At 39.4% G+C, this 22,750-nt stretch overlaps 1 protein-coding gene across 1 annotated transcript; it reads right to left on the bottom strand.

Annotated features, from left to right (window-relative positions):
- Positions 1-432: 432 nt before the first annotated feature.
- Positions 433-18,818, bottom strand: ZNF518A (zinc finger protein 518A). Its single transcript, XM_044420704.1, has 3 exons — positions 18,582-18,818; positions 12,315-12,431; positions 433-8,812 (listed from the first exon to the last, which is right to left on the bottom strand). The coding sequence occupies exon 3, from the start codon at positions 8,723-8,725 to the stop codon at positions 4,244-4,246; it is 4,482 nt and encodes a 1,493-aa protein (XP_044276639.1). The 5' UTR covers positions 8,726-8,812; positions 12,315-12,431; positions 18,582-18,818; the 3' UTR covers positions 433-4,243.
- Between the last annotated feature and the right edge of the window lie 3,932 nt (positions 18,819-22,750).

Here is a 22,750-nt window from a genome sequence, read left to right as displayed (position 1 = left end):
CAATTGTTCAATTATGCTGGAAAGTTGGGGGGCACATGGTTTGACACCTGGCTACCATAAACACCGAAGATACTTACATTCCAAATTCTAACATGTTTTATTTCAAGATGTGAGTTTAAAAATATTTAAAGCAGAGACTTGAAGTCACAAGCACATTTTTGTCAAAGCTCCAACTAGTCACCTCCAGTTAAGAGCAAATTTGTTTCCACTCATAATCCCATACTTATGATACTTTTATGTATATTCAATTTATTTTCAACTCTCTAGTCTCAAGGTGGATAAAGGTAATAAAAGGTATTTTCTTCATGTAAACAGTTACCAGGAATTCACATCCATCTTACTTCAAATAAGCATTTTACACCAAAATGTGGTGCTGGATTTATGTTATTTATGAATTTAGTTTTTTCTTCCTAAATCAACCATTCGATTTATAGTTTTGCAGCAAAGAAAAAATATTTTTCTGTATTGCTTCTTAGCAACTTATCCTACTGTATGGTAAATTAAATGGTTGGATTAAACTAGCCATGCATGGAAATCTACTCAGGACAATCCTGCTGGAGGAAAAGATTTTAAGCCAGTCCTCAAAAAATTGTGTGGGTAGGTCAAGGGGCCTCCCAAAAAACAGAGAGATAGTGATGTAGGGAGAAATCAGTGCAAATCTTCTCCTTCCCCCAGTAGCCTCCACTGGATTATTTTACAATTAAGATAATTATATATATTGGTAGGTTTCAGATTATATATATCTGAAGCAACAGTAGGTTTCAAATTAAATAACTTCAGAGTAAGATGATGATCTATGCAGTTCAATGGACAGAAGAATTTTGAGGCTGCCAAGAGTAAAGATCACTCCCCTATAATTAGGTTGTTACACCCTAACAGCAAAATACTGTGCCCCTATACCCAGAAGAAAGTTTCACTGATTCCTGTAAGCCATTTTTCAAATGAGTATTTGGATTGTAGTACGTGACTCAAATTTAATTTTCATGAACCTTGCACTTATCTATTCAAATGAAAAAGTTATTTTAACCCATCATTCAGTCCTATCAATAGATGTAAAGAAATAGCCATCAATGAACACCACTGATGTACTGCTCTAGAGCAAGGGAAATTCTAGTCAGAAGGTACAACAGCCCCTTTGAGGGCATTTTTCCAGCAATTTACAGAATCATCCTAGAAAGACCATTTAATTGCATTTACATATTTATGATTTGTACAGAATCAATTATTTACCCAGAATCTTTAGAAAATACATATAAAATATGAATCTGTTCAACCTTGTGAACTGAGACAAAGGATTAAAATTTAATAGCAATATTACAAAAAGTGATTGGCAGAAAAATTTTACAGTCACCTTACATACACCCAGTCACACAGCATTCAGAGTAGCAGTGTTGTGACAGAGAACAGAAGTCACATTATAAATTTACTGTTCGGCTGTTCTGCAGCTCAAGCTGCATGGCTGAACCCTTGAGGAAGGTGTGCTCATTTTAAAAAGCCTGGCAATGGTCTTAATGGTACTTTCTGCTGTGCATGCATCTTTGAACACTTAATCAACTTCAAGATGAGCCCTGTGTACTTCTGATTTTTTAATAAATACAAAATATAATTAATATAAAAATTGGAATGTCCACACATGGAAACAGATGTATCCTAAATCTCTAGAAGGTAAACTTGGTAAATCTATATTGTCACAATTTAAAAGAATAATTCCTATGTATCTGAAAAAAATCTGCTCAAGTAACTAAGACCAAGATTTCCTATTAGATAGCTAATTATTTAAATGTACAGTAAAGACCTGTGCTTCAGCCATGGTTTTAAATTATTCAATACAGTTATAAAACAATACATCTATATAAAAGATTTATTAACCTTTTAATAATTTAAAAGGTTAAATGTAGGGGAATTATTAGAGGTAATCCTGAATTGCATTTCTTCTTTAAAAGCACATCATTTTCCTGAGATATTTTACTTTGCAAGAACTGTTTCAACACTGAAAATGTTATTACAAATTTGAGACCCATTACAGTTGATTTTTCCCCTACTTACTGAAGACTGATTCTTGTCATCTGATAAGCATATTGTTTGTACAGAGACCCAATGGCAATCTAAGTACCAAAACATTGTTATAAATCAAGTTATTCACTTCCCTTATAGAACATAAATTCATTTTGTTTGTATATAATTTCCGTCAATACACAGGTTAATCATACATAACACCTGTTCTGACTTGCCTTACCAGGAATGAATGTCATCCTGGTAAAAGGGTTAAAACATGTGTATCCATCTTCTCACTTTGGCAAGGGGCAGGGTAAGAGAGGACATAATGCACACTCCAAACTTGGAGGGAGGGTAGTCTGAACACAACATGTTGCAGCACTGCAAGATTCATTTCCTATTTTGAGAAGGGCTGAATGAGAAACACGTACACAGTGCTACCTTGGCTCACAAACACCTCAGCTCACAACCAAATCGGGTCGCGAACAGAAATTTCAAAAAAAAATTGCCTCGGGTCGCAATGTGGCTCACCCTCCACATTGGGTGACCATTGTGATTGCGCTCATCTTCCCTGCGTGGACGCGATCACGGTTGTGCTGGGGGGAGGGGATGGAGATGGCCACGATCACGGTCATGCCGATGCAGGGAAGACGGGCACAATCGCGGTCATGCTGGGGGGGGGAGGGCTGCGATCGCACCCGTGTTCCCTGACTGAGCGTGACCGCGATCACGCCTGTCTATGGCCGAGGTCGCACTTGTGCAGGGATGACAGGTGCAATCACGGTCATGCTGGTGGGGAGAGATGGCTGCGTTTGTGCTCGGGGTGGAAGGGAGATGGCTGCGATCTTTGTTGTCTCTTCAAATTTTTGAGATTAAAAAGAATAGTTACAGAACTGATTAAACTTACATTGAACCTTATGGGGAAATTTGACTTGGCTCATGACCAGTTTGGGTCACAACCAGAGTCCTGGAATGGATTACATTCGTGAGCCAATGTACCACTGTACTGTTGCACATCTGAGACTTCTGTCTAATACATAATATCTGGACAATCCAATAGATTTGAAGATGCCACCCCATATTCCATGAGGGTGGAAGGCAATTAAGAAGTCTGACCAACTGTAGGCTTCAAGACAACAGTACTTTGTATATCAGATTTAGAATCAACACAAATGAGAGCCTGAGTCACTACAGCAAAAACCTGACATTCCTATAACATGACAGCCAATGCTATACTATCAGTATAGAGAAATTTAGTTTCAGGATCTAGGACACAACATATGTGAGACAAATGTTTTTCATTAGAATCAGAAAGGTATCTAAATATGGAAGAATTTTGTGTAAAATGCCCCAAGTTCCTTCAATTTTATGAGGCATCAATGTTTGTAATTAAAAAAAACCCAATCAAAACATTACCATCTTCACAAAGTCATAATCTGATTTCTAGCAAGACCAATGCCACTACAACCACAGCATGCCCTTTATATACATCTGGTAGCAAAATTATACTGATTTAGAAGAGATGACATGCATCCACTTGGAATGCACTGTACAAACTGTGAATACATTATACTTTCAACTGATTTCATTATCAGACTTAAACACAGTATCATGTTTATTTATGTATATGAAAAAATATTTCACTAAGAAAGTAGACAAACTGCACAGAAATAGTACAAGTGTCATGTGCATAGCAATATAGCTTAAAGCATTCACATATGGCTTTGTTTAAAAGAAACTGTTAGGAAACCTGGCCCTACATGGACCTATGGTTATACAGTCGACACAAAGTAAACTGTTTCACATCTTTTAGGCACTTGCTAACAACAGTGTTGAATCCCTGGAAAAGAAAGGGGAATTTTGTTTTCTGTTTGGAAAGATCAAGGAAAAATACAGCAATAGCTATGTGTAGCTGAAAAACATTTTTAGTAGTGCATGCACAGAGCTGGAAAAATACAATTCCTGTGCAAGATTTTATAGCAAATAACTGAAGTACAAAAATATGTACACACTTTGATTTTTAAATATATACAGAACAAAAAGCCCTGAAATTCATTCTCTAAATACAAATATATGACATGATCGTAATAACAAAATGTACTTTAAACTGCAATTGCAACTATTTAATTTAAATTCATACAAGTTCATTTTGGGTGCTACCACAAAACATTTTCCTTAAAAAAACACATAATGCTGTCATTCAAAATAATCTGCAATTTTGTTTTGCCTCTTCACTAATTATAATAAATTACCCTAATGAATTCCAGTCTCGAGTGGCTTCCATTAGATGACGCTGTCCATGCCCTACCCAGTTATCCTGATTGTCAAATATCCTCCCACAAAACCAGCAGCTAAATGTAGTTTTCAGCGTATTATCAGAGGTAGCTTTCACAATCTGATAATTGTTTTTGCTAGTCTTCTTCAGTGTCAATTTCAAAACAAATCTTTCTTTTACAGGACTTACAGGTTTTAGCACTCTGCGTTTTCTTCGAGAGAGATTATTAGTAAATATGTACAAACTGTTATTATAGTATGCTGGCTCCAAAAGAGCATCAATAGTTCTCTTTGACAAAGAAACCTTTAGCACATGTCCTTTAAATTTTGCAATAGTTTTCATAACATTTACAACTTCTGGAACATCTGCATCAGGGTGATTTAGTACTACAACTGGCTGATTTCTCCGGGGACATTTGACAAGTTGTTTAGAATTAAAAGGAAGCAACTTTAGTATCCTTACAGTGTCTTTTGACATTCTTGGTCTACAAGGGGCCTGAAGCAAGGACTCAAATTCATTCATATCCATTTGATTTTTCTCTTTACACTTTCGATGCAATATTTTTTTTCTAGGAAGTTCCTGAATGTCATCCTTAGCTTTCCGTTTCAAATTCCTGTTCTTCTGTGAAACCGTAGGGTCAGAAACTTTAGCACCACTTTGCTTTGAATGACGTTTAGCTTTTGAAAGCTTGTTTGTTATAGTCCCTGGTGATATTTGACTTGTAAAACTGCTCCTGTTCTTAGCAGTTATAGTTTGTGCTGAATCAGATGGGGTCTTTTGTGACCATGTCTTCACATGCCTAGAGGAATGTACAAATTCTGTAGAAGTGCAAGGATCCTTTGATTTATCACTTGCCAAACAGGCATTTGCAGGCACCAACCTACCTGGGAGACATAAGGCATCACTTGAAGAAAGAACTGTCTTTTTTGGATCAAGTGCAGGACTAGTATGGGAATGCATACTATTGAGCTGTAAAGATGACACAACATTGCTAACTGGCTGGCAGTTGTCAGAGGCAGGAAAAGTCTTAATTTTCAATAAAAGTTTCTGTTGCATTGTTCCAGGTTTCTTTGGTTCAGAATTTTGACTAGCAGTACCTTGAGAAACATTATGGTTCTGTACTAGAGACTTGTTTGGTGACATACATTTAAGAAAAACTGCTTGCCTGCCATCAGGCAAAAGTGCATAAACAGGTTGTTCTTGCCCGATCTCTGGTTGTTTTATTGGCTCCAAAGAGTTAGCCTTACTGCCAGCAAGTAATTTCACAGAAGAAACATTTGTAACATTAAGTTGCTCCTTTTGTGGTATGCCAATGGATGAAGCATTTACTGTCCCACTGCGTACACCAACAGCAGAAGAATTTCTTATGCTTCTAGAACAGTCTGTTTTCAGTTCCAGCTCTGATGCAGATACTGTTTCTTTACCATACTCTTTAGATGCAAGTTTCTCTAAAACCTGAGAATTATTTTCAGTGGCATTTGCAATTGTTCCAAGTGACCCACTACCAAATGTCAAAATCATTCCAGGACCTTTGTTTAAAAGTAAAGATGTAGTTCCACCTCTTGTTGCCTGCACATCTGATGAATTCAGAGAAGGTTTTCCTGAAATAACTTGTAACCCCTGTTGGTGGGCAAGGTGCAAAGGTACAAAATACCTTGGTGGAGTTGGCCGAAGCAGCAGAGATTTCTGTTCTAGAAGAGTTGGATGGATAGTGTTGGGACCATGGAGACTATAGTTCTTCTTTTCTTTTGCCAGCTGTTGTGTTATTATTGAATCTGCTTGAGTCTTAAGCAACGTGCTAATGTGGGTTCCCCTTGATGTTGAATTTATTTCTTCTGTTCTAAAAGATGATGTTGGGATTTGCCCTTCATTGCTAAAATATACACCTTCATTTCTTGTGCTGTTCATATTCAGCTCTCTCTTGAATTTAGCAGGCGAATGGGTTAAGCTGCATAGAACTGTTGAATCTTTCAAGTTTGTAAATGTTTTACAACCTGCTTTATTTTGAAATGATGGATCATGAGGTTTTATGTAGCTATATGACTGAGTAGCAGGTTCTCCTTTTAACACATCTTGTAATGTTTGGTTTAGTTCTGGTGACAAATAGTTGGATGCCTGAGTACTCTGGAGTGAAAAAACAGATGTTATTTTAGGCATAACTGATGAAGTTACACAGTTAGAGGGGTTTCCTCGTTTAGATTTTTCAGCTACATGCTCCAACACATGATTTACCTTCGTATTTAAGTACTGTGGGCTATCATGATGATTTTCTATACAATGCTCTCTGCCAATGGCATAATTAGCTTGGTTGGGTGAGAATACTGGTCCATTACTTGTATTTACAAAGCCATAAAAGGGCAGCAATGAAGACCGTTTTTCTGAATTTAATCCTGCTGCTGACTGTGAAAAACAAGTTGTGGTTTCACTGATAGGCCTGTTTTGAAGAGGAAAGACTTTGCTGGACATAAAATCTTTAGACTGATCTGAAATGCTTATTTTGGAGTAATTATGGAAAGGCAATGGTGCCTGATTAGAAACATCAGTTGATGAACAGCAGAGATTATTAAGTTTGCTGCTATTGTTCACTTCACCATTCAGTACTTTGAATTCTGGAGGAAAGGGTTTTTTCATGGGGTCATAATGAAGCATGTGCGTACCAACAGAGGATAAAACTTCAGGATGGTCTTGAGGTATACAGTTCTTCCATGAAAGAATACCTCTAGTTCCAGTCTTTGCCAACAAATCACAAGAAAGTGAAGAATCTGGTTTCACTGGCAGATGAGTTGTACATTTTCCTACCACAACAATAGGAGGTGCAACAGTTCGAGATGTATTCCAACTTAAGGAACTCTTACTTTCTTGCTTCACTTTTCCAGAATATTGACTAGAAAATGATAATGGAGAAGATGCTACTGAATGAACAGAATTCTTAGATATTTTATTAATGTCATGAAGTCCAGCACCTGAAGGTAAATTCAAGTTGTCCGCTGTCTGTTGCAGACATTCAGTTGAACCATCCTTAACTCTATCAATTTTATTTCCTGTTGGCAAATTCTGTTTATCTGTAGGTAGCAATTTTATTACTATATGTTGTTTTCCATCCACCATTTTGAATCCCATAAATTTAGCACTGTAGTTTGCAGGAACAGTTATTTTATTGTTTTTAACCATCAACACTGTAGGGCCATGAACAGCTTTTTTCAACAGTCCCATTCCAGCACCCAATCCATCTTCTGCTCTATTGTACTGTACTGCCGGAGCACATTTTGCTCCAGTGTATGTATGTTTTTCATTTGGAAGAATGTGGTCTTCATTTAAGTGTAGCTCTCTTGCAGAATGGGCAAGGTCTTCAGATTTAGGCTGAATTTCCTTCACATTTTTGAGAACTTGTCTATCATCATCTCCAATTATACAATCACCAGTGGTAATTCTTTTGCGTCTCCATAGTGCCTTCCTCGATGCTCCTGTTTTATACCTTTTCAAGATAAGTTTTAGTCCTGTTGAAGTCTTCAACTTCTTTTCATTGTTAACTCTGTCTGCTTGACCTTTTGCATAGAGATGGTCTCTGTGTAAGGTAATAATATGTTTTAAAAGATAGTTTTTTCGTGATGCCATGTAGTTACAATACTGACAAACGAAGGGAAATGTGCCAGTGTGTGAAACGACATGCTTTTGAAACTCTTCTTTTGAAAAACATGTATGGTGACATTTATCACATTTATATTGTATCTCATTGTGCCTATGAATATGTTGAACAAATGTGCCTACATCAAGGGTAGAAAAGCTACATCTTTCACACTGAAAATGGCCGTTTACACAATGTTTAGATATGAAATGTTTTGTCAAGTCCAACAAAGTGTATCTATGATCATCATTACAGATTTCACATTCTACTAAAGTGCTACGATGCGTTCGACGATGTTGGTTAAATGACTGGAAGTCATTAGCTGAAAAATTACACATTTCGCAGGGATAAGATGGCAACTCTCCAGGGTGTAACAGCTGAAAATGTTTCTGTAAATCATTTGGACTATATCGAATGTTGTTTTGACATTTTGTACAGCTAAAATTCAGTATTTTTGCTGATGTTTTCAATCCTTCTTCAGAATGCAATCCCAATTTACTATGTGAAGTATAAATCTCAGAACAGTTTAAACTGCTTCCAATCATATCTACTGGCATAAAAGATATTCCTGCAGGTTTCTCTTTACATTTAAATAATTTCACATATCTGTCAATTTCATGTTTAAATATCACTTCATTTGGAATATTTACCCTAGGCAACTCTATTTTCACATTTTTTAATCCATAGGAGAAAATATCTGAAATTGCAGGCTGAGGTGTAGGTTTTTCAACAGCAATATCCAGTGAAGAAACACGTATTCTGTCCAACACATTTTCTTGTAAAAAGTTTGTATTTTGAATGCAAAAAGCCGCTTCTTGTTCAGATGGCATCTTACTTAAAATATTCTAATATAGTTATATTATTTGATCTTTTACTGAACCTTATGAGAATTCCAAGATTTCCTCAATTTCATGTATCTGAAATAAAAATTACAAAGAGAATTTTAAAAATAGATTAAAAGCCACACAGGTTTACAATTTAAAACCACCCAACTTAAGCACTAGCACATTTGTTAGAATTTAAAAGATGCATCACACCATTAAGGGACCTTCTCAAACTCCTTTATGTCACCTTATCAAGTTTAGAGTTCTCTGGGCTTAGCTTTTATAGCTGAAATCTGCACAGTGACACTCAGGTAACCTTTGACTGCTGGACCCCTCCCTATACACCCAGCATGTTTTGCTCTTCCTTCTTGTTCACACACACCAGATATTCCCAGGTGAGGCAGTGGCTGTGCTGAACCGGTGCCCGGCCAAAGTAATGGGCTGGATGAGGGCCAATGAACTGAAGCTCAATCCAGACAAGACGGAGGTCCTGTTAGTAGGTGGATCAGGCTTCGGGATGGGGGACTTTGACCTTGTCCTGAATGGGGTTGCACTCCCTCCAACGGACAGGGTCCGCAGCTTGGGAGTGCTCCTCTACCCAGAGCTACCGTTGGAAGGTCAAGTAACAGCAGTGGCGAGGAGCGCTTTCCTTCAGCTTCGGCTGATCCATTAGCTGCACCCCTACCTGGAGAACGACTGCTAGGCAACAGTGACACACACATTGGTCACTTCCCGATTAGACTTCTGTAATGCGCTCTATGTGGGGCTGCCCTTGAAGACAGTCCGGATACTTCAATTGGTGCACAACAGAGCTGCCAGGCTGCTGACGGGGACTTGGCATCGTTCTCATATAACCCCAGTCCTCCGTCAGCTTCACTGGCTCCCCATTGAAGTCCAGGCCCAATTCAAGGTGCTGGTTATCACCTATAAAGCCCTCAACGGCTTAGGTCCTAGTTACCTAAAGGAGCGCCTGCGTCCATATATGCCCTCCCGCCCCTTGAGATCGGTGACAGAGGCCCTTCTCCATGAACCCTCCGTGAAGGATAGTAGGAGGGTGAGTACCCGGAGGAGGGCGTTCTCTGCGGTGGCACCCAACCGATGGAATGTGCTCCTCAAAGAGGTCCGCCTGGTGCCTTCGTTATTTGCTTTTCAGCGCCAGGCCAAGACCTTTTTATTTAAACACTATTTTAATTGTTAAGGTTTATTTATTGATTTTAAACTGGCCAGGATGTTTCCACTATTTTATGTATTCTATGTATTTACTGTATTTATATGTGGCATTTTAATGATTGTAAGCCGCCCTGAGGCTTATGCGAAGGGGGCGGCATGTAAGCTGTCTAAATAATAATAATAATAATAATAATAATAATAATAATAATAATAATAATAATAATAATAATAATAATTGGTTACCTTTTTAGTGATAGCAGCTCCTGAAGCAATGTTACTGACCCAACTGCTACTATAGCATTCCTACCCAGCCAGTTTTGAAGTCTAGCCTTCCTTCACCAGTTGTGTTCCTTGCTTTTTTACTCCTCCACTCTGATTAATACATCCATCTGTACCTAGCTTCTCATATCTATAGCATGACTGCTTAAAACAGAAAATGCCATCATTTTAAGAAAACAAAATTACTTGTTTCTGTGAAAATGAAGATTCTTTGAAACACACAAGATTCAAGAGCCAGCACGCAAAGATTGTATGTAAGAACACAAATAAAAATAGCCTTAGACATAGTCTAGAATTTCCAGCAAGCAACTTAACATAAAGTAACAAGAAAGTTTATCAATGCAAATCAACAAAGAAAAAAATCCTAACAACTGTTCTGAATAGAACACTTGCAGGAATGTATAATGCACCAAGTATACATGGAAAATGGGAGATAGGAAGTTTGAAAAGATGTTCCTGAGAGGTACTGCAGCTAAACACTTTTTAAAAATAAACTTCTCTCTAACTGTATTTATTTCACTACCTAATGCTATTCACTGAATTAAGGTGATAAAGTTAGGGGGATTAATTGCTCCAATATGTAACACTAGAGGATCGCCTCCTCTTCAGACACAGCACACTTTAGTTCTTTAGTAAAGCAGCAATTTGTGCTTGGCTCAAAAACCACAGGACACGTTGGCCATCATATATTGCCCAGTGTATACAGCAAAAGTAAGATATACTGGCAAATAATCAGATTAGGCAAGCCTTTGTTTTCTCTTTGACTTTTCCTTCTCCTTGATGCCTGACCCCAACCTCCAGTGATGTTACCTTTCTCTTTACAGCAAGGATGCAGAATCTCTTACAGCACAAGAGCCAAATTCTATCTCCAAGAAGAAATAGGATGCTGTATTCTAGTGGTGGACAGGGTCAAAGATAAAGGAGGTGGCCTAGGGAAAAAGGTGCAGGCCAAAATACCGTAACTGCCATATTTTATTTTAAAACTCTTACAGCAAGTAACTAAACCTTAGAAAAGCAATTTCTACCTTTCAGAATGGTAGGTGGGGGAAAACTGAGGAACGAACAAGGGATTGGTGGTATGGGAAAAGAAGGCGCTACAACCTCATAGGGACCCCCTGAGGACTAGATCTGGCCCTTAGGAGGTCAAATACTCCAATTCTGTGTTTTTTGAGCCAAGCACAAACCACACAGCAATTCTATTTGAGAACTAAAGGGTTTCATCTATGCTATGGATGTGAAGGAGAAGACATCCAACAGCCAGTAGTTCTGCAGCCTTGCCAAAAACCAACCAACCAAACAACAAAAAACAAACTACAAAATTCCTCTTAACAAAAATGCATCCTGGTCATCTCTCACTTTAACTATTCCTGTCCTCTTCTTCCTGAACTTCTGTGTCTCATCATCATCAAAATCTTGCTACCCAAATTAGTCTCATCACTCTAACAGTGTAATGCCCTTCTTTAAATCCCTTTACTGGCTTTCTATCCACTCTTGGATTCTGCACAAGTTATTTGTCCTTACCTTCAAAATCCACCCTGGCCTTGCCCACCCCTTTGCCATCTCTCTCCTTTCTTACATCCCAAAACATATCTGTGAAACCCATGCAGCCATCACTTTTAGGTCATGCAAATCCCCCTTCAAAACTCATCTTTTAAAAAGGCTTTGGAACAGTCCCATGGTTTCCTGTTGTAAGTAAACTGCTAGGACATATAACTAAATCACTGCATATTCTTTCCCTGTTCACCAGTATCTCCATCCCTGAACCCTCTTCCTCTGTGTCTGTTTTTAGATCATAAGCCCCTTGTGGTAGGAACCTGTTAAACCTGTTTTTTTGTAAAGCACAATGTACACAGATGGGGATATATAAATAATAACAATTAGCTTTACAAATAAGCTTAGAAAAATTAGTAAGCTAACAACAATGTTCACCTACCCGCTCAAATTAATCATTTCTGACCTAAAAGTAGGGCAGGAGGTGGGGGATATTACAATGTAGCTTTATTGCCTGATCACCAGAAGGAAATTTTTTGTCATAGTAGCCTGAACTCATATCTAAACATTTGAGTGAATACACAATATTTTAAACAAAACACTTCCAACAGCAAGTTTAATATTTTAAGGTAATCAAGAAATGAATAAAACTTACTCTTTAAAGCAAACTACAATTCCATTCTTCAGTGACTGTTCAATATTTTTCCTTTCCAAGAGATGACAGGCATAAAATGGAGACTGAAAAGATGTTGCACTCAATGTACAGACAATCCTAAAATACAGAAAATGTTTTCAAAACCCAACACAACAATATATGAAAAAATTAGAAGCCCTGAATTCACAAATGTTTGATATCTAACCATGTCAGATCTTGATCTAACTTCAACAGAGCCTGTCTCAAAGATAGCAATCTTATTATGATGCTGAAAAATATCACAGGTATAAGACCCCAGAGATTTTGTCCTGAAATCTCTAATTTTACAAGTGCAAATGGTGAGACTGAAACATTGAATACTGCCTCCTTAAAAAGTTACAGCATTTTTAATCCCAGTTTATTGCTGACAGGAATTCCAAAGAAATAGAGTAAGTGGACAGGGTAGTAGCTCCTGCATTTAGAGGGTAGTGGCTGCTGTTCTTCTAAATCTCACTAGTTCTAAGTACTAACCTAAACACATTTACTCAGAAACACTTATCAGTGTATTTAACAGAATTTACAGGTACCTGTGCTCTCAATTTCTGACTTATTTAATGATCTTATTTTTACTTATTTGTCCTTCATCAGACTAACATTTGTTTAACTCCAGAAACTGGTTGATCTATTTTTTTCTTGAAAACATTATTAGAATAGCTTACAGAACTAAAACAGATATGCTTGAATTTATTCACATGCTATAAAATTAAGCCTGCAATCCTAAGGTATGTCCCATTAAAATGAGTGGAATCTACTTCTAAGTAAACATGTGTGCACTATGTTAAAAACAGTACAAATATTCATTTATCCAACCTCCTCAGGTATTAGTAAAATGTACTTCATGGATCACTGCCTTGCCATGGTGAAGGAGCTTGTGTAGCGCAATGAAGCTATGAGCTATGCCATGCAGAGACACCCAAGATGGACAGGCCATAGCAGAGAGCTCTGACAAAACGTGATCCACTGGAGAAGGAAATGGCAACCCACTCCAGTATCCTTGCCATGAAAACCCCATGAACAGTACAAAAATGCAAAAAGATATGATGCCAGAAGAATGAGCCCCTCAAGTCAGAAGGTGTCCAATGTGCTACTGGGGAAGAGCAGAGGGATAGTACTAGTAGCGCCAGAAAGAATGAAGCGACTGGATCAAAGCCGAAAGGACACTCAATTGTGGATGTATCTGATGGTGAAAGCAAAGTCCAATGCTGTAAAGAACAATATTTCATAGGAAGATGGAATGTAAGATCTATGAATCAAGGAAAACTGGACGTGGTCAAACAAGAGATGACAAGACTGAACATCGACACTTTGGGAATCAGCAAACTAAAATGGACAGGAATGGGTGAATTTAATTCAGATGACCATCAGGTATACTACTGTGGGCAAGAATCCCTCAGAAGAAATGCAGTAGCCTTCACAGAGTAGGAAAAGCAACACTGGGATACAATCGCCAAAATGACAGAATGATCTCAGTTCAAATCCAAGGCAAGCCATTCAACATCACAGTAGTCCAAGTCTATGCCCCAACCACTGGTGCTGAAGAGGCTAAAGTTGACTGTTTCTATGAAGGCCTACAACACCTCCAAAAATGATGTCCTTATCATCATGGGGGATTGGAATGCTAAAATAGGAAGTCAAAAGATAATCAGAATAACAGGCAAGTTTGGCCTTGGAGTACAAAATGAAGCACCACTGCACTCCTTTCATATGCTAACAAAGCTATGCTCAAAATCCTACAAGCTAGGCTCCAGCAGTATGTGGACCGAGAACCACCAGAAGTACAGGCAGGGTTTCGAAGAGGCAGAGGAACTAGAGATCAAATTGCCAACGTATGCTGGATCATGGAGAAAGCTAGGGAGTTCCAGAAAAACATCTACTTCTGCTTCATTGACTACGCTAAAGCCTTTGATTGTGCGGATAACAACAAATTGTGGCAAGTTCTTAAAGAGATGGCAGCACCAGATCATCTTATTAGTCTCTTGAGAAACCTGTATGCGGGTCAAGGTGAAACAGTAAGAACTGGACATAGGAACTACTGATTGGTTCAAAATTGAGAAAGGAGTATGGCAAGGCTGTATACTGTCACCATGCCTATCTAACTTATATGCAGAGCACATCATGTGAAAGACTGGGCTAGATGAATCGCAAGCTGGAATTAAGATTGCCGGGAGAAATATCAACAACCTCAGATATGCAGATGATACCATTCTAATAGCAGAAAGTGAAGAGGAACTAAAGAGCCTCTTAATGAGGGCAAAAGAGGAGAGCGCAAGAGTTGGGCCATCCAGTCTGACCTCCGGCACCAGCCGGCTCCGCTCACGACATGCCCACCTTGCTCCTTGGGAGGAAAGCTATGGCAAATCTAAAAATCTTTTTAGCATACTAAAAAGCAGAGACATCACCCTGCCAACAAAAGTTCATGAAGTCAAGACTATGGTTTTCTCAGTTGCAATGTATGGCAGTGAAAGTTGGACCATACGGAAGGCGGAGCGCCAAAGAATTGAGGCCTTTGAATTGTGGTGCTGAAAAAGACTCTTGCGAGTCCCTTGGACTGCAAGGCGATCGAACCAGTCAGTCTTAGAGGAGATCAACCTTGACTGCTCTTTAGAAGGCGAGATACTGAAGATGAAACTCAAGCACTTTGGCCACCTAATGAGAAGGAAGGACTCACTAGAGAAGACCCCAATGCTGGGAACAATTGATGACAAAAGAAGAAGGGGACAGCAGAGGATGAGGTGGCTAGATGGAGTCATTGAAGCAGTCGGTGTGAGCTTAGGTGGACTTCGGGGAATGGTGGAAGATAGGAGAGCATGGAGGAATGTTGTCCATGGGGTAGCGATGGGTTGGATGCAACTTTGCTAAACAACAACAACAACAACAAAAACCTTTCGCTTAAATTCAGATTCCAAGTAACAGCTACTTGTATCACTTGTAATTCTCAATACAAAATATCTTGTATTTTGCTAGTGTTCCAGAAATAGCAAGAAAAAAGTCTTAAGTCTGAAACACAGACTATTATGCTGCTGACACCTTCTCATTTCATATACAGAGTACATACTAGTAATGTTGCAACCTCAGGTGATATCAATCTTAGCCACCCATGTACATTTTTACCTTATGGGAGTCGAGCACACATGAGCAAGATTGAACTGATTAATTTGAAACATTCTGCAGTTGTAATACAGGTAAACTAAGAGCTCTCCATTTATACATTATTTACATAGCAGACACAACTTCTCACTCACTATACAAGAACTGCCAATGAAAATCAAAATAATTAGCAATTTGGGGGCTATAAAAGCATTGTATTAGGAATTTACAGTACCAACAGCTTTCCTAGGTGGTGGTGGTGATCATTATTATTATTATTAGTAGTAGTAGTAGTAGTAGTAATAGTATTACATCTTCCAAGCTGCATGACACATCCTAATAAAATTCAGTCCTGTGGTGGCAATGAAGCTAAACCCTAGCAGGACAAGATGGCTGTCAAAAGCAACATCTGCTCTCATCCCCTCTCTCCACACAAAGTGGCTTCCAGTTCTTTCCAAATTAGTATTCATAACAATCCAATAAAGCAACACTCATTATTCCTTCAGTGGAATACCCACACTGGACCCCAGATTGAGAAGAGTGAAACTGCCCAGAGCAAAGCCCATGCTCCAATTGAGATTTGTAACCAAGTAGATTGCTGCGCCTTGCCATGCATTTAATGCATTAGTGGGTCTGTATAGTCAAATAAAATAAAAGACCGCAGTTCATCACTCAGCTTGGACAAAGTGTTTCAAACTTTCCCGAATAAGTCCAGAATATGGTTGTTATCCATATCACAAGCTCTTTAGCTTTTTTGAGGGGTTCCATCAATCTGCTTTTGTCCATAAGAGACTGCATGAGTTTGAGCTGGAGAAACCATTTATAGTCTCCATTTATAGTATGGACTTAATGCCCTTATCACACCCAAACATAGATAAAGGAATTCATCCCCAGTGAAATGAGTAACAAAGTAATGCGGAGGAAAGAAACCCTGCCAAAAAGACAGCCATTCATTGCAAGGCAGATTGACTGCTGGGAGGCACAATATGCTTGAGGTAAAATGTCTTCAACAGCAGTTGCTTGCATCTCTCCTCATCTTGCCCCGCCATTTTGTACACCATGTGCTTCCTTCAGCTCTCCCAAATGTTTGCCCCCACATCCCCTTCTTCCTCATTGCTCCAATCACTGGGCATGAACCCCCCCCTTAGTGAGTTCATCTCCCTCTCCCTTGCTCCTTCTTGGTTGCTCTTCCACTGGTCCATTGGCAAAGAAAAAAGTGCTGGGAGAGCAGAGTTCAGAGTCCACCCTTGGCTCTCCTCAACACACTTTTCTTATTCCTCAGTCCATTCAGAGACATCTTCAAGTCCTTCAACCCAGCCACCATCAGGCAAGTGTGTTTCTGTTTTAGACAGACAGCAAAATGTCTTCTCAGTGGCTATGGCAGGGAACACAGGGAAGAAGCAAAGCAAACTGAGTTTTCCAACATGAGTACAATCTTTTGTTTCCCCTCCACTGACTCCCATAGGTAAATATTATTGAGGTCGGACAAAAATCCCATATTTTTCTTAAAATGAAACACTGATTTATTATGACTCAAAATAAGCACATATATTTCACATGACCAGTGTATCCAATATAAATAGCTGCTGTCAGAAAAAGAAAAAGGGGAGTTAAGGTGGGATTGTGCTACCAATCTTTCCAAACAGAGTACCATAACCAGTGTGGGTTCATTTCATCAGGGGAAGTCAAGATTCATTTAAAAATATGTCCTCTAAAACATCTAGTACTGCCTGGTATATAGAACTTAGGAGTAAGTCAACTGCTGGAACCTCCAAGATTTTAAGCCATGCTGTTCCTTTGTAGTTGGATCCCAAAAAATCTATAATACTTAATAATAATGTGTTAAGTTATTTCACACCCAACAGTTTAAAGATATTGTTCTGTATTTGGTATGTAAGGCAACAATTCTGTACAGCATTATCAGGGAGTAAGCCTCACTGAAAGCATTGAGCAGACATGTTTGGGATTGCAATGAATTGTGTATTTCTTTGTCCACTGAGTTACTTCAGTTTCTCTAAAAGAAGCATGAAACATGTAGGAAGGAAATGGGGGTGGGGAGTTAACAGAAAAGTGTATTGTATGTACTAAAAGCACAAGATGGAAGTACCTGGGCCAAATGACAAGTATGAAGATGTCTCATTACAACTCCGAATGACTACTGAGAGTAAATGTCAGTCTTAAGAATTTAGCTGCCTCTCCAAGGTCTCTAGAAGTTACTTCTCCAAGTGGGGCAGTGGATGCAACTTGCATCTAATGCAGGCACAGTGTGTGCACATGAATCCTAAGGCACAACTCACCACTTCAAATACTGGGCAGGATCATTTTGAACTGCTGCTAAAATCCTGTGGGGTAACTGCACTTTTCAGTTCATGTATATCTCTCTCTTTACACAACATAGCACACACCCCTCCTAGACTTTAAATCAATGCAGATAAATGAATTCAGCAGGTGGAGTAGAGGAGCCCTCAGCATATAGGGCATGAATGCGGGAAGACTGATGGAGGACAAACTGTCTCAAGTAGCTACGAAGATGTCTGAATGTTTCACCATGTGAAGGAAAAGGAAGGCTTTTCAAGGAGTTTCTCCTACTCTTATCCACACACATAAACACACGGGGGCAGGTGAACCTATAGCAACTACCACCCACTTTAAGCCTCCACCTGGGACGTGCCCTAATCCAAGATTCACACTCTCTTCATGGAAGCCAATATTAGGAAAGCCACGAACACACACAAGTTGATTATGTGTTATGCAGTCTTCGTGAGGACATGGCTTTCGGGGGTAGGACTGCAGAGACCACTGCACCACTGCCTAGCGAAGCTCTCCCAGTCTTTTTCTCCAGTATCCCCGGAGCAGAAACAGAGGACGAAAGAGGGGAGCGCGACAAGAACTTTGCTAAACGCGACCGCAGGAGGGAAGACGCGGGACTATTTGATGCCTCAGCCCAACAAGAGGGCGGGTTCCTGCCCAACTGCGGGGATTCGCCCGTCCTGCTGGAAGAGGCCCCCTAAAATTAGCCGGGGGACCGGCTGCGGTAGAGCCTCTCTCCCCTCTACGCAGCCAGGCACCCAGGGGCGCAAGTCCCCTGCCCGCCTCCCCGCTCTGCCACACGCTGGGCGCAGCGCCGTGCGCCTAGATTACCTCGCCCGTCTCCATAGTCCGACGAGTCACTATTGGCGGCCATTACGGTTTCCATCCGGGGACTGCGGGAATTGACGAGCTCAGCAATGGAAGGAGGGGTGGGGTGACTGTGGCGGAGGGATATGCGCCGCACATGGGACGGAAATACGGAGGCCCAGAGAAGTTTTGGGGTGCTGCTTCCAGCTTCACGGGCTGTCGACCCCAATTTTGTGGCTCCTCCCGGTGACTGAGGCACTACGAGCTGGCACTTCCCCGCGTTTCCCGCATCCTGATAGCGCGGCGGCGCCAGCGGCGGCGTCCGTGCGGATAGTTTCTGCTAAAGTAATGAACGCAGGAGCGTTCAATGCCTTGCCCGCCACCGAGTCCCTCCTCTTCCTCCTCCCCTTGTGTGTTAAGGCAGAGACAGAGAGACTATGGAGGGTGGTTGAGTAGCACAATACAGCACTAGTTACTGCAGAGAGGTACCCAAAGCCCTTAACCTCCCATCCTACTGAAACGGCCTTGTGCACTCTCTCCTGGTTGGCAGGCACTCGCTCACAACACATAGCCAGAGTCCATGAAGAAGCAAGGAGGCAGTCATCATGTCTTCCCTCAGTCAACGAAGAGTGATGACATCATCATCTTCCCCTTTGCTCATCCTTCAGCCACACGTAGCCATTGTCTGAAACCCACCACCTGATCATAGCAATATATTTGTCCTCCCAAGGCTCCTGAGTCGATGCGGGGAATAGCCCTGTCGAGTACAGCAGAGAACAGGCCTATTTCTCTTGCTTACTGAGGCACTGCACACCCTTCCTTGCCTGAAGGGTCCCTCGACAGCATGGCGTTCTTGTCCTTAGCACCGCAGCACAGGGAGTAAAGTGACGAAGCCGCGCCTCAACCTGTGATCCAACGTGGCTTCAAAACGAGGCCGCTCGCTTTCTTATAATCAACTGATGAAGGGAGAGAAGCTGTACCAGCCATTTTGGTGACACAACAAAAACGCCAGCCATAGATTAGATTTCCTTAGTTTGAAGGCTGGGTGTTAGTAAGGATCAGGATCTCAGGATCCAAATCTGAAGTAGTCAGTGCTGAAGCTCTCCCTGTAATAGATGTAGGTCTGCTGTGTGCATTTCGCTCTCCTGAAGGGAGAGATCTATCACTAATGAATCAATCACCATTAAACGAGGCAACTTTTACAAAGCAGAAGATGGTGTCTGGGCTTTTTTTTTAGCTTGCTATAATTAATTGCATGTGGCATTCAGTGCAGTGTGGAATTTTTAAAACTAGAATTTCAAAGAAGGAAGAAGGGAAATATAAGTGATAAAGTTTACAACTTGGAAAATAGACTGACTTCCTGCATCACCCGACACCTTTAAAATCATCCTTATCTTCCCTTAAAGTCAGTTCAACAGATTTCCAAATTCAGTGAGCTTAATTTCTCCACCAAACCTCCTATCTTCCATTTTCTTTCTCAACTCTTCCACACTTTATAGAACAAATACACTTTACAAAAGCAAATTGTATTTCAACTGGCAGTTTAAAAAGTGCCACTTTTCAATGAGCTGTCTACTGAACTTTTATTTGTCTGCTCAAAATTCAGTAATCCACATCTGTGCTACCTATAGGATGTCCAGTAATCTGAAAGACTCTTTGAAGTGTCTCATGCAGACACTGAAAGCTTTTTTATGGTAAGGTTTTACAATATGTTTAATAAGGCCTATGGTACATCTTCATAATATATTTAGCAGCATGTTTTACTTTCTGAGATTAGTTTACATATTTTTTGTTGAAATTCTGATGGACTGGAAAGATATGTATTGGTTCATCTATTATATTTGCTCTTACTGTGCTTTTCGCTCTGAGAGCTTCAGATTTATTATAAAATAAATTGATGAATGAAGTGATTCTCAAATTATTTGGAAGTCATAAAGACTAACAATGGTCTCATTTAGATAAAGACTGTATTGCTTTTTCTTAGTATATAAGAGAATATTCAGAATATGATCAAATTATTTAGAATATGACCAAAACACAAACAATCAAGTAGTCTATAATGGACTTAGGAACACTTTGGCTCAATAAAAAGGTATGTGTTGCTCAGCTTGATCATATTTACATGACCAAACACTGTTCTAGAAGAACTCTAATGGAGGAAAAGAGAAGCTAACAAAATAAACTTAAGTTTGCACACCTTTTAAAATGATTATTTAACAAACTTCTAGCAGCTACTTTATTTTATTTATATCTTATCTTTCTGTTTGGTTTACTATTAATTCAATGTTGCTAACATAAAATGCATAGAATAAATGCAGATATTTTGTAATATCTATTAATTACAAACATCTAGAAACCAGTCCACGAAACAAAGCAGGAAGTGGCTGGCAAGCACTGCCCCACCAACAACTTTGTGCTCTATATTGCCTCCAAATGTGATGAATCTCTTAAACTTAGAGCACTGCTTTAGAGCATTTCTATTTAATTGTGTGAACCCATGGAAATATTCATACATTTGATCATTTTTTCTTTTTCTCTATCGAAGTCTATTCAAGTAAGAAATCATATCTGAAGCAGTTCTGACTTTAGCCCACTAGCCTTTCATTCTATTAGTTCTCTATCAACAATAAAGCCTCAGGAGAAAAATGTTCTTATCTCCAAATTTCTATTCTTCCCATGATTGTTTTATTTCCACTCTATGTTTTCATTCTTTATTGCTATTTCATAGCCCGAGATCGAAAGAGCTACTTTAGACAAGCTCAAAGGCTTGTACTCAAGCAGAACCATTTCTTTTTTCATGTATAGGAAAGGCTATACAGCAAACAGCCATGCTATATATCACAAACTGATTTTGCGGCTCTTCCAGGTCCAAAAGTTTTCTGCCATGCTGCATGAGAAAGGGAAGAGCTGCTCAGGAAACAGAAATCTATAGCATACTTGGCAATTAGACCTTGCTGAACTTTTCAGCCTACCAGGTTTACCTTTTCCCATCTTCTTTTCTATTTTATTCTCTGAGCCTTATGAATACTTTCAAAAAGCATTTTATGCCATATATACATCATCCTTTTATTTCACATTAATTAACCACCAACAATTATCAATTGCTTTATGATTACAGGGAGTGCTTGTGCTTAAAACCTCTGCTTCAGTTCTAAGTGACATTCAGTGTGTGGTGGACTTTCCAATCATATTTGTGCTCTTGGTGGGGTGGGGGGGAGGTAAAAGAGGTAAGTAATCCACACTAAACTACCTTTACAATGTTGTAACTGAATAGTCAAGGATGTGTATTTTATAATCTTATAAAGTTGAATTGTGTTGCTTATCATTACTTCTAATAAAAATATATTTAAAAAGAAACAAATGAACAAGCTAAAGCAGAGTCTACAACCATTCACAAGGGATAGTACGGATGGACTAGTACATTTAATTAGATCAACATTCAATTGCGTGTGGTTGTGGGAAATAATCTTTCAGGCGAAGTCCTGTGAAGCTGAAATGCTTACATTCACTTTCACTACGGGATGATGATCTGATACAATATATCAAGTGACCTGCTTAGCTTCTAGTCCTCTGATGGCAAGAGAAATCTTTTGTAGACAATCCTATTTAAGTAACAGTTGATAGTAGCAGAAAATTGACTTATAATACCATGCTATACATCATTTATGAAATATCATATGGGAAAACTGGTGTTGATCATGGCAGTATCTTCAAAACAGGCATGCATCAGGTCAATGGAAGTATGGATTTGAAATAGAGCAGACCAAGACCATGCAGAAGGTTGATTGGAGGTACTATCAGAATAGATTTTCTAGAATTAATGCTCATATGATGCAAGTCAATTAACAATGCATTTTCTATATTTCCTTTTGTTCTTTGCTTTTCATTTTCCACCCAATACTCTGTCTCTCTGTTTGGTTACAGTTCAGCCTAACACTGCATGCATCTGATGAAGTGGAAATAAATGATAATGTGTTAGTATTTAGGGTACAACTATACTCTTCATTGTTTTTGCTGCCCACAATAAATATGGCTAAATTTCTGGAAGAATTAGATTTGTTCATGAAAGGAATTGTCTGGGAACTGCAATTCTGGTACTTAAAATACATTTCTGGTGTGAGCATCCTCAGTGGCACCTTGTTTCTAAATTCTGTCTCTGCTTCCCTGAACCAGTGTTCTGTACCTGCCTCCAG

This window comes from Varanus komodoensis, unplaced genomic scaffold, assembly GCF_004798865.1.
Source record: "Varanus komodoensis strain SLA01 unplaced genomic scaffold, ASM479886v1 scaffold11, whole genome shotgun sequence".
Classification (NCBI taxonomy): domain Eukaryota; kingdom Metazoa; phylum Chordata; class Lepidosauria; order Squamata; family Varanidae; genus Varanus; species Varanus komodoensis.
The sequence above is the reverse complement of the archived record's forward strand: the minus strand, read 5'-3'. Positions and strand labels throughout refer to the sequence as shown.